Genomic DNA, 13,255 nt, shown 5'->3' on the forward strand with positions numbered 1-13,255 from the left:
TATGTCCGTCCGTCCGTCCGTCTGTTGGAATCACGAAAACTTCCGAACGAAACAATCTATCGACTTGACATAAGTAGTTGTTATTGATGTAGGTCAGATGGTATTACAAAGGGCCACTTTTACGTATAGCCACCATATAAACCGACCCCTATATTTGCCTTGCGGAGCCTCTGTAATATATATATATATATATATAATATATATATATATATATATATATATATATATATATATATATATATATATATATTATATATATATAATATATATATATAATATATATATATATTATATATATATATATATATATATATATATATATATATATATATATATATATATATATATATATATATATATATATATATATATATATATGTCCGTCCGTCCGTCCGTCTGTTGGAATCACGAAAACTTCCGAACGAAACAATCTATCGACTTGACATAAGTAGTTGTTATTGATGTAGGTCAGATGGTATTACAAAGGGCCACTTTTACGTATAGCCACCATATAAACCGACCCCTAGATTTGGCTTGCGGAGCCTCTTGGAGGAGCAAAATTCATCCGATCCGGTTGAAATTTGGTACGTGGTGCTAGTATATGTTCTCTATCAACCATACAAAAATTGGTCCATATCGGTCCATAATTATATATAGCCCCCATATAAACCGATTCCCAGATATGGCTTCCGGAGTCTCTTGGAGGAGCAAAATTCATCCGATCCGGTTGAAATTTGGTACGTGGTGCTAGTATATGTTCTCTAACAACCATACAAAAATTGGTCCATATCGGTCCATAATTATATATAGCCCCCCTTTTAAACCGATTCCCAGATATGACTTCCGGAGTCTCTTGGAGGAGCAAAATTCATCCGATCCGGTTGAAATTTCTAACGCAGTGTTAGTGTATGGTCTCTAACAATCATGCAAAAATTGGTCCACATCGGTCCGTAATTATATATAGCCCCATATAAACCGATCCCCAGATTTGACCTCCGGATCCAATCCGGTTGAAAGTTGGTACGTGGTGTTAGCATATGGTCTCTAACAACCATGCAAAAATTGGTCCATATCGGTCCATAATTATATCTAGCCCTCATATAAATCGATCCCCAGATTTGACCTCCGGAACCTCTTGGAGGAGCAAAATTTATCCCATTCGGTTGAAATTTGGTACATTGCGCTAGTATATGGCCGCTAACAGCCATACGAAAGTTGGTCTATACCGGTCTATAGTTATATATAGCCGATCGCCAATCACACAAAAATTGGTCCATGTCGCCAAAAATAATCTAAAATAAAATTTTGACAAAATTTTCTATAGAAATAAATTTTTTACAAATTTTCTATATAAAAATATATACATTTTTGGTAGATTATTTTTGGCGACATGGACCAATTTTTGTGTGATTGGCGATCGGCTATATATAACTATAGACCGGTATAGACAAACTTTTGCATGGCTGTTAGCGGCCATATACTAGCGCAATGTACCAAATTTTTGTCAAAATTGTATATCTATAGATAATTTTGTCTAAATTGTATTTCTATAGAAAAATTTGTCAACATTTTATTTCTATAGAAAATTTTGACAAAATTTTATTTCTATAGAAAATTTTGTCAAAATTTTATTTCTATAGAAAATTTTGTCAAACTGAATTATATACGTATTTAATCGGCCTTTTTTGTTTAATATATACCCCGTATGGACTAACTTACAATTTAAAAGACGGTGTTAAGAAGTTTTAAAATACTTTGCCAGCGGCAAGTGTTACCGCAACTCAAGTAATTCGATTGTGGATGACAGTCTTTACTAGAAGTTTCAACGCAATCCATGGTGGAGGGTACATAAGATTCTGCCTGGCCGAACTTACGGCCGTATATACTTGTTTATTCTTGCCATACTTCGATTTTGATCCATTTTTACATTAGCAGTGGCGAAAAATGGGTGTAATTTGCCCAATTCGGAAAAATGAGATTTATGGGATCTATATCTAAATCTGAACCTATTTGAATCAAATTTAGCACACTCGACTAACACGAAATTACTTTTTTTTTCCATTTTTTTCACAATAACAAAAGTTGCTTCACAAAAGACGCTCTATCTCACAAACTAATTGACTTACGGACGTCAAATTTTGACATGAATCATTTGAAGGTTGGTACTATATAAAAATAATATGCATTTAATACTAGCGACGCCATCTATGTGTCAGACCGGGGACTTATCAGCCAACCTGTTATACTAGTAATTGTACTCCTTGTATAAAATTTCAAGTAAATCAGTGTAAAACTCTGGCTTCTGGAGCCTTCTGGATATCGGGCGAAAGTTATTATGGGAAATATATTTAAATCTGAACCGATTTCTTCCAAAATCAATAGGTTTTTCTATTCTGAAAAACCTATTGATTTTGCCAAATTGGAAATTAATTAATTAATTGGAAATTAATATATAAATTTGATATATATATATATATATATATATATATATATATATATATATATACATATACATATATATATATATATATATATATATATATATATATATATATATATATATATATATATATATATATATATATATATATATATATATATATATATATATATATATATATATATATATATATATATATATATATATATATATATATATATATATATATATATATATATATATATATATATATATATATATATATATATATATATATATATATATATATATATATATATATGTCCGTCCGTCCGTCCGTCCGTCTGTTGGAATCACGAAAACTTCCGAACGAAACAATCTATCGACTTGACATAAGTAGTTGTTATTGATGTAGGTCAGATGGTATTAGAAAGGGCCACTTTTACGTATAGCCACCATATAAACCGACCCCTATATTTGGCTTGCGGAGCCTCTGTATACATATATATATATATATATATATATATATATATATATATATATATATATATATATATATATATATATATATATATATATATATATATATATATATATATATATATATATATATATATATATATATATATATATATATATATATATATATATATATATATATATATATATATATATATATATATATATATATATATATATATATATATATATATATATATATATATATATATATATATATATATATATATATGTCCGTCCGTCCGTCTGTTGGAATCACGAAAACTTCCGAACGAAACAATCTATCGACTTGACATAAGTAGTTGTTATTGATGTAGGTCAGATGGTATTACAAAGGGCCACTTTTACGTATAGCCACCATATAAACCGACCCCTAGATTTGGCTTGCGGAGCCTCTTGGAGGAGCAAAATTCATCCGATCCGGTTGAAATTTGGTACGTGGTGCTAGTATATGTTCTCTATCAACCATACAAAAATTGGTCCATATCGGTCCATAATTATATATAGCCCCCATATAAACCGATTCCCAGATATGGCTTCCGGAGTCTCTTGGAGGAGCAAAATTCATCCGATCCGGTTGAAATTTGGTACGTGGTGCTAGTATATGTTCTCTAACAACCATACAAAAATTGGTCCATATCGGTCCATAATTATATATAGCCCCCCTTTTAAACCGATTCCCAGATATGACTTCCGGAGTCTCTTGGAGGAGCAAAATTCATCCGATCCGGTTGAAATTTCTAACGCAGTGTTAGTGTATGGTCTCTAACAATCATGCAAAAATTGGTCCACATCGGTCCGTAATTATATATAGCCCCATATAAACCGATCCCCAGATTTGACCTCCGGATCCAATCCGGTTGAAAGTTGGTACGTGGTGTTAGCATATGGTCTCTAACAACCATGCAAAAATTGGTCCATATCGGTCCATAATTATATCTAGCCCTCATATAAATCGATCCCCAGATTTGACCTCCGGAACCTCTTGGAGGAGCAAAATTTATCCCATTCGGTTGAAATTTGGTACATTGCGCTAGTATATGGCCGCTAACAGCCATACGAAAGTTGGTCTATACCGGTCTATAGTTATATATAGCCGATCGCCAATCACACAAAAATTGGTCCATGTCGCCAAAAATAATCTAAAATAAAATTTTGACAAAATTTTCTATAGAAATAAATTTTTTACAAAATTTTCTATATAAAAATATATACATTTTTGGTAGATTATTTTTGGCGACATGGACCAATTTTTGTGTGATTGGCGATCGGCTATATATAACTATAGACCGGTATAGACAAACTTTTGCATGGCTGTTAGCGGCCATATACTAGCGCAATGTACCAAATTTTTGTCAAAATTGTATATCTATAGATAATTTTGTCTAAATTGTATTTCTATAGAAAAATTTGTCAACATTTTATTTCTATAGAAAATTTTGACAAAATTTTATTTCTATAGAAAATTTTGTCAAAATTTTATTTCTATAGAAAATTTTGTCAAACTGAATTATATACGTATTTAATCGGCCTTTTTTGTTTAATATATACCCCGTATGGACTAACTTACAATTTAAAAGACGGTGTTAAGAAGTTTTAAAATACTTTGCCAGCGGCAAGTGTTACCGCAACTCAAGTAATTCGATTGTGGATGACAGTCTTTACTAGAAGTTTCAACGCAATCCATGGTGGAGGGTACATAAGATTCTGCCTGGCCGAACTTACGGCCGTATATACTTGTTTATTCTTGCCATACTTCGATTTTGATCCATTTTTACATTAGCAGTGGCGAAAAATGGGTGTAATTTGCCCAATTCGGAAAAATGAGATTTATGGGATCTATATCTAAATCTGAACCTATTTGAATCAAATTTAGCACACTCGACTAACACGAAATTACTTTTTTTTCCATTTTTTTCACAATAACAAAAGTTGCTTCACAAAAGACGCTCTATCTCACAAACTAATTGACTTACGGACGTCAAATTTTGACATGAATCATTTGAAGGTTGGTACTATATAAAAATAATATGCATTTAATACTAGCGACGCCATCTATGTGTCAGACCGGGGACTTATCAGCCAACCTGTTATACTAGTAATTGTACTCCTTGTATAAAATTTCAAGTAAATCAGTGTAAAACTCTGGCTTCTGGAGCCTTCTGGATATCGGGCGAAAGTTATTATGGGAAATATATTTAAATCTGAACCGATTTCTTCCAAAATCAATAGGTTTTTCTATTCTGAAAAACCTATTGATTTTGCCAAATTGGAAATTAATTCGAATAAAACTGCGACCTGGACAGACGGGCATGGCTACATCAGCTCTGGGACCGATCCTGAGCTATATTGCCAAAGACACCATGTGTATATCTCGTGTATGTCATTATAGTTATACAACGGTAACACTGAGTAGGACTAATTTCAAATCACTTCAAATTAATAATTATTAAAAGTATTTCTATTAATTTCTCGAAAATTTAGACTTTTACGGAGAGTGCGATTGACTAAACTCTTTTTGGAAATTTACTATAAATTAGTAATAACATTTGTCTATCCAAATAAACTTACATAAAATTGGATTATTCTGGAAAGCATTGGAGATCTTCATACTGGCCTTTTCCATATCCAAGACAATACCCAAAGCATCTACATGCAAATAGGTGACACCATTACGGTCCCGAGCTGATACTTTACCGGTTAGATCAGCTTTACATCCCTCTGCAAATTTAATATAAAAAATATAAGAATATTTTGTGTTTTTTTTCGATTTAAAAAAAAAGATCCCTTACCAAATACAGCATGGAAATCACCACCTCCCGAGGCTGGAATAATCAATAGAACACCAGAACTGGTATATTTTGCTTCGATTTTTAGTTTGGGCATAACGATTTGTGCCTTGAAGGGTTCTCCATTTTCACTCAATTTCATTGATTTTACATCAAAGTTACTGGCTCCAAAAACTTCAATACTCTTCAGTGTGATTTTATAGCCTTGAGGTCCATCGGTCAATTGTAGGGCTAATTCATCCATTTTGAATGGTTCGATGGAAGGCACCTGAAAAGGTAAAAGGGAAATTGTTATAAACATTAAAAATTAGACCAAGATTATTATTTGACAATAGAAATTCTTTAAGGTATTATTCAATTCATTTGCAAAGAAATATTAACCCCCTTTTTATGAAGCCCTTAACGTCATATTACATCTAAAGTCTTCCGAATATTTTATCATACTCATACATAATGCCACACGCAGAGAAGGAATATGATCACCTCAAACATGTTTTAAGAGCAAAATGTTATTTTTGGATAGTGACCATGTAACATGGTTTTCGCAACCATGTTATTTTCTCGGAAATCATGTATCTGATTTCGGCAAACAGGTTATATTTGACGAGAAAATAACATTTTAGTGTTAAACATGTTACATGGTCACCATACAAAAATAACATTTTGCCCTTGAAACATGTTTGAGGTGATCATATTCCTTCTCTGCGTGCAGGTTCTCGTGCATTACCCTTTTCATTTCGAAAAATACAAGAATTTTTTTAACACAGATTCACTAAAAATGGGTAACATATAAATTAGTCCTGATGCATTGAAATGAGGAAGGTAGGTGGCTGAAACAGTTCAAACATTTCAACAATTATTGGTACAAATATATTCTTAGACAACATACGAAAAAAAGCTGATAAAACGAATAAATGAAAATTTATGTCCTTGTATCAAGTAAGCAAAACTGAAATTTAAAAGAGAATTATGTCTTAAAAGTGATCTTACTTCATTTCTCTGCTTTTTTGGCTCAGTGTAATAAAATACAATTCTGTCCATTTGTACTAACTTATGTCATATTTCTGTATGGAGCTCAAGGTCATTAATATTTTGTTCTCGAAAATTGATACCTTGCTAAGAACACCTTGAAGCAGGGCTTTAAACTTTTAGTATTGTGTTTTTTTTTTTTTTGTATCAATTTCGTTAGCAAATTTGTGTTAATAACAATAATAAGTTAAGCGAACTCATATTGCAGCCACCAAGAACGCCATTATTTTCTGGTGGTTTTTATTGTGACCATATAATTACAAAACATTATTCTCTGTTCTAGCGCATGGCATAAACTTGATAGAAGTTTTATTGTCTTGCTTGGAAATTTTAAAAACTTAAAGTTAAAATGAAAGAAATGGCGAGTAGTTTTTTGATTAGTTTATATGTTATGCAATGCATGGCTATTATTTTCATACTCTGCATCATAAGATAGATGATATTGGATTGATATTCAGTTTGTAACGTACTGGAATGTCTCTTTCGGTCGGTACAATATGTTAGGAGATACACGCTGGGAATTCCATTTGTAGGTTTCTAATTAAACTTTATACAGGATTCAGAAACAACAATAGAAATCATAAGTAATGAATGATTTTCTAAAATGTATATTGAAAAAAATTCTGCATAATCTATAAGAAAATTCTTCATAATACTAAAGGAAACGAAGTCCTACCGAAATTGGTCCAAACGATTTCTAATTCCTAAAGAAGGTTCGATGGTCTCTCCAAAAATGAATTTAGACAATGTTGGTCCATTTGCATGAATGTAGTAAAAATTTTTCCTATTATTTTAATTTTGTTATGTCATATCCATTAATTGCTAAAACCACAAATTCACTTGCCATTTTCAATTTCTCATTGTATTAAATCATTTATCATTTATGGTTTGTTGTTTTTATACCATCCACCATAGGATGGAGGGTATATTAACTTTGTCATTCGGTTTGTAGCCTATAGAAGTATTAGTCGCACACCCCATAAAATGTATATATTCTGGGTGGTCGATCTAGCGATGTCCGTCCGTCCGTACCTAACGAAACAATCTATCGACTCGAAACTTGGCATAAGTAGTTGTTATTGATGTAGGTCGGATGATATTACAAATGGGTCATATCGGACCATTTTTAGGTGTTGTCGATATAAATCAACCCCCAGATTTGACTTGCTGAGGAGCAATTTTCATCCGATCCGGTTGAAATTTGACATAATGACCTCTAACAACCGTGCAAAAATTGGTCCGATATGGACCATAATTATATAACCCCATTTATACAGATCCTCATATACGGATTACGGAGCCTCTAGGTAATGTAATTTTCATCCGATCTAGTTGAAATTTGGTATGTGATATTAAAAATGGCCTTTAACTATCATGGAAAAATTGGTCTATATCAGTCCATAATTAAAAAAGTGGCCCCATATAAACCGATCTCCAGATTTTACTTCCTGAACCTCCGGGAGAGGAAATGTCATTCTATGCGGTTGATATTTTATACGTGATGTCACTATTACAAGGATTCTTAAATAAAACCACCGTTTATTTATAGTTATGTTAGTAGTAGAATGCATTTTTATTTTTTTCACTATCGTTCATAAATTGTAAAATAATTTTCTTGGCTCGTTTATTTTCCGAAAATAGTATTTACATAAAGATCCTACAGTATATGTATATTTTCTGCTAGTCATGCAAAACTTGGTCCATACCCTACACTGAAAAAAAGCATGTCCGGTTCCAAAGATTCTGTTTTTACTTTAAAAAATCGGTATTGATTCCGAGCCAAAGAAGCGGAGAATGCAAGTAAGCATACTTTTAAGACACAATTCTCTTTTAAATTTGGTTTTTTTGTACTTGCTTCTAGGAATCAAATTTTAATGTTTCGCTTTCTCAGCTTTTTTTCTTCATATGCTCTCAAAGTCATTTAAAAACGAGTTAACGACAACTTTAATTTCCAAATTAAGATTCGACTTCCAGTAGAAATTATGCTATTTCAGTTTCAAGTAAAAAACTTCTTTAAAATAAAGTTTTTAAAAACATGTCCTATATTTGAACGATTGTTTGCTTTGTAGTCAAGATGCAAAAAGACAACAAATCTAAGAACAATTTCATAAAATTTAAAGATTTTTTTTGAATTATTAAAGTCAAGTTTACCTTAGTCCAAACATTTTTTTCTTTCATGTTATGATACCCATTTTTAAAAGAAATCACTTAATTATAAGGACAATACGACTTCATTGAAAAGTTTATCGACTTTTGGACAAGGAAAAAAACTTTCTATTAGAGAAATGCGTCTTCTATGCTAAGCAAAAGTTGCATTCGTATTTGAAAGACATGAAATCTTTGACCTCACGACAATATTTTTTTTTTTTTAGTGTAGAGGTGAACATTTCAGTACAGTACACAATTGGCATAAGAGATTCCAAGAACCACATGTGACCACTATGTGACACCCCTTTAAATTATTATTAAATCAGAGAATAAAAAGACAAGAGGACGAAACTGTGAAGCGAAACTGCGTCAGTAGGTGGCAGTCATGAGGAAAATTTCTCTAATATCATGCAGTTTTTGTCGGCGCTTCTCTCAAATATCATACAGTTTGCGTCGGTGTCACCCCAGTTAAGTTCTCTGCCGACTTTACGAAACGTAAAGAAAATAGGATTTAAAACCTATTTTGTAGTAACAAATGTTCTTTTTTATAAATGTTTTCTTCTTCATGTCCAATTATCTCGCATTTTAAATTGTAATTAATGTAAAGTAATTGATTTGGACGAAAAACCAGCCTGCGTTGATATCAGGCTAACATAAAAATAAACGTTTTCATTCCATTAAATTTTTTGGCAGACAATTTGAAATTATAACTGCCAATGCCTTTATAAACAATTTATCAAAGCAACGCTTCGACCGCAACGTCGGTAATACCAAAGCTACTGTCATTGTGCGACATCTATACGGTTGACATTTGCTGTTTTTGTAGAAGAGAAATTTTCGTCCTCTTGTGTTTTCATTCTCTCTGGTTAAATAACTTTTGGTCTTGCCATAAACATAGCAGCTAACTATGACAATTTCTATGTATGGTTAGCTTTTAACAATTGGAACATTTATTCTTTTTGTTTTTTTTATGTTTAGGTTATAGTTTTACGACAATGAACTAAATTATCTAAATGCACTGTTAAAAGTATTGGTATAAAAATTTTAAATAAAAGAAACTTAATAATATTTTCCTTGAAAAAAATTAAGGCTCGGTATAAATACCAAAATCTTTAATGGAGGATCAACATCTTTGAATCCAAGAAATTCACCTTCATTGTATAGGATTTTCATTCAGATCAAATAAACTCCAATTAATATTTTGTATATACTTATATTTTTTCGTAAAGGAAACCTCGTTTGATTTTTCAGTGTGAAATAAAACGGTTACAGCCCCGATTTAAGCTTTACATTTTTCGCTAAGGTTCATTATATTCTACATATTATTACAGCACATCAATGTCTTTCTAAGTCAATCTTAAATTCAATCCAAACTATTCGTTTTTTTATTATTTTTAAATTGCATATAGTTTAATTGTATTTTCTGGAAATTTAACATGTAATCGATTACAAAACTTCCCATTGCAGGCAGACAGTTTTGTTTTCCCATGCTGTTGAACTCAGTCATTAAGTTATTGAGTCATGAAGTCAGTAGTATTGTTTCCATTGTAAAAATCATCGATTTTACAATTTCCACAATTACGCTTATCGTAGCCATGACTGTTGCAACTAAAACTGGTATAGTATGAGAAAAACTAAAAAAGGAAGCAACAAAACTTTCTGGAAGTAAGTTGAAGTGTGGTTGGAAAAATATAGTGAAGCGAAAAGATGGTATCTTAAGAAAGATATGAAAATGTGGTCGGATTATACAACACCAATCAAGGATTATTGTAAACAAAACATGTGCGAGAAAACAAAATGGAAATTTGAAAACTTTCAATGATTTTTGATAGTAGTATCCATAGTGCAAAGTTAACAATTAAAGGTTACACTATGAGGAAAATTTTGATATTTTAATTACAAGAGTATTATTTGAATATGAGCAAATATGTGATGTTATTCACAAGAATCACAATGGAGGAAAGTTTAGTGAGTCTGGAACACGTCATTTCTGTTTTAAGCTATTTTGTTATAGAGGCATATCAACAAGTGATCGAACATGTTTCATATTTAATTTAGAAAATTAATTGATTCTATTAAAATTTTGATACAAATTAAATAATGTTCCAATTAATATAATGGGTGAATTAGAAAATTAACTAACAGGTTCAATAAATGTATTAATAAAGTTTAAAAATTCGGCCTGGCCTTCAGTTCGGCCAGGCCGAATCTTATGTACCCTCCACCATGGATTGAGTAGTAACTTCTACTAAAGACTGTCATCCACAATCGAATTACTTGGGTTGTGGTAATACTTGCCGATGGCCTTGTCATCTTAAAACTTCTTACCATCCTCCTCTAAATTGTAAATTTGCCATACGTGGTATATATTAGACAAAAAAAAAAAAAAAAACAGATTAAATACGTGTATAATTCAGTTCTTGACAGGGTATATGGTATATAGGGAAGTGTATAAATAATTACACACGGATATGAAGTTTTGAGCGGCAATTAGAGAGCCGAATTGAAATTTGGGGGTGGCTTTATAAGGGGGCTATATACAATTACGAACCGATATGGACCATATGGCATGGTTGTTAGGGGCCATATACTATCACAATCAGAGATGGTCTGTATCAAACTTTTTTAGGTTTGCGACTGTCGCAAAGTTGTAAACGTCGTAAACGTCACATACGCGTCGTAAATGTAGAAAAAGTAACAAAAGTCGCAAACTGAAAATACTTTAGTCGCGTCGGCTAGGCAGCGAATTCGATGATATCCAAGACGATGGTAGGTGCGAAGAAGTTTCAATTCTTAGGAATGTTCACAATTTTCGGTTTTAGTCCCCACATTTTCACTATTGCCTTTTGCACGAGTACAGGGTAACCGTAGATTTTCTCGTCCTTTCTTAGCTTTAAGTTCAGTCTCCTGTCCAATATAACTCCAAGGTATTTTACACACTCAGTAACGGGAATTTCGATACCACCTAAGAAAATAGGCTTGACCATGGGAAAACTTTCACAAATTTCTGCAGAAACTCACAGCAAATGCCGTCAAACTAAATTAAAAAATGTTCAAGATTTCTTCTATTCAAAATTTGGTTTTCTACAGTAGGTTTACGACTTTTGCGACATACGTATTATACCGTCGCAAACGTATGTCGCAAAAGTCACAGTTTGTGACAGGCCAACCCTGATCACAATGTAACAAATTTCAACCGGATCGGATGAAATTTGCTTCTCTTAGAGGCTCCGCAAGCCAAATCTGGGGATCGGTTTATATGGGGGCTATATATAATTATTGACCGATTTAGACCAATTTTTGCATGGTTGTTAGAGACCATATACCAACATCATGCACCAAATTTCAGCCGGATCGGATGGAATTTGTGTCTCTTTGAGCCTCCGCAAGCCAAATCTGCTGATCGCTTTATATGGGGGCTATATATAATTATGGACCGATGTGGACCAATTTTTGCATGGTCATTAGAGACCATATACTAACACCATATTCCAAATTTTAGCCGGAGCGGATGAAATTTGCTTCTCTTAAAGGCTCCGCAAGCCAAACCGGGGGATCGGTTTATATGGGGACTATATATAATTATGGACCGATGTGGACCAAATTTTGCATGGTCATTAGAGACCATATACTAACACCATATTCCAAATTTCAGCCGGAGCGGATGAAATTTGCTTCTCTTAGAGGCTCCGCAAGCCAAATCGGGGATCGGTTTATATGGGGGCTATATATAATTATGGACCGATGTGGACCAATATTTGCATGGTTGTTAGAGACCATATACTAACGCCATGTACCAAATTTCAGCCGGATCGGATGAAATTTGCTTCTCTTAGAGCAATCGCAAGCCAAATTTGGGGTCCGTTTATATGGGGGCTATATGTAAAAGTGGACCGATATGGCCCATTTGCAATACCATCCGACCTACATCAATAACAACTACTTGTGCCAAGTTTCAAGTCGATGGCGTTCGGAAGTTAGTGTGATTTCAACAGGGCCCTTTTCATTGAGCTTAACACAGTATCGGGCAGCACTCAGTGATAAGAGAGAAGTTCACCACTGTGGTACCACAATGGACTGAATAGTCTAAGCCTGAAATATCGGGCTGCCACTATACCTAACCTAAGGATAAAAATCATGTTTTAATCAAATCGTTTTATTAATATGTGTCGCAATTAGATGATATATTTTCATCCTAGTTTTAAGTATATAGTAACTTAAAATGCCCCCAAAATATCTTTAATATAAAGAAACATTCACTTAGGTTCGGATCCCATACCGAAATCTTTAGATTAAGGTCTGTGGGTCAACTTCCCAATTTGATCAGCAAAAATTTCTTTCTGGTCTCTTC

The 13,255-nt window shown here is 32.7% G+C and overlaps 1 protein-coding gene across 1 annotated transcript in view; it reads right to left on the reverse strand.

Annotated features, from left to right (window-relative positions):
• The window catches only part of Jhbp1 (Juvenile hormone binding protein 1), a 29,406-nt gene that overhangs the window by 1,336 nt on the left and 14,815 nt on the right, over positions 1 to 13,255 (reverse strand). The window contains exons 3-4 of the mRNA XM_075290162.1: positions 5,731 to 5,995; positions 5,510 to 5,659 (exon numbers count right to left, since the gene is read on the reverse strand). Coding sequence (XP_075146277.1) covers positions 5,510 to 5,659; positions 5,731 to 5,995 — 415 coding nt within the window. The remainder of the gene's footprint in view (positions 1 to 5,509; positions 5,660 to 5,730; positions 5,996 to 13,255) is intronic.

The sequence above is a fragment of the Haematobia irritans genome, chromosome 1, assembly GCF_050003625.1.
Source record: "Haematobia irritans isolate KBUSLIRL chromosome 1, ASM5000362v1, whole genome shotgun sequence".
Taxonomy (NCBI): Eukaryota; Metazoa; Arthropoda; class Insecta; order Diptera; family Muscidae; genus Haematobia; species Haematobia irritans.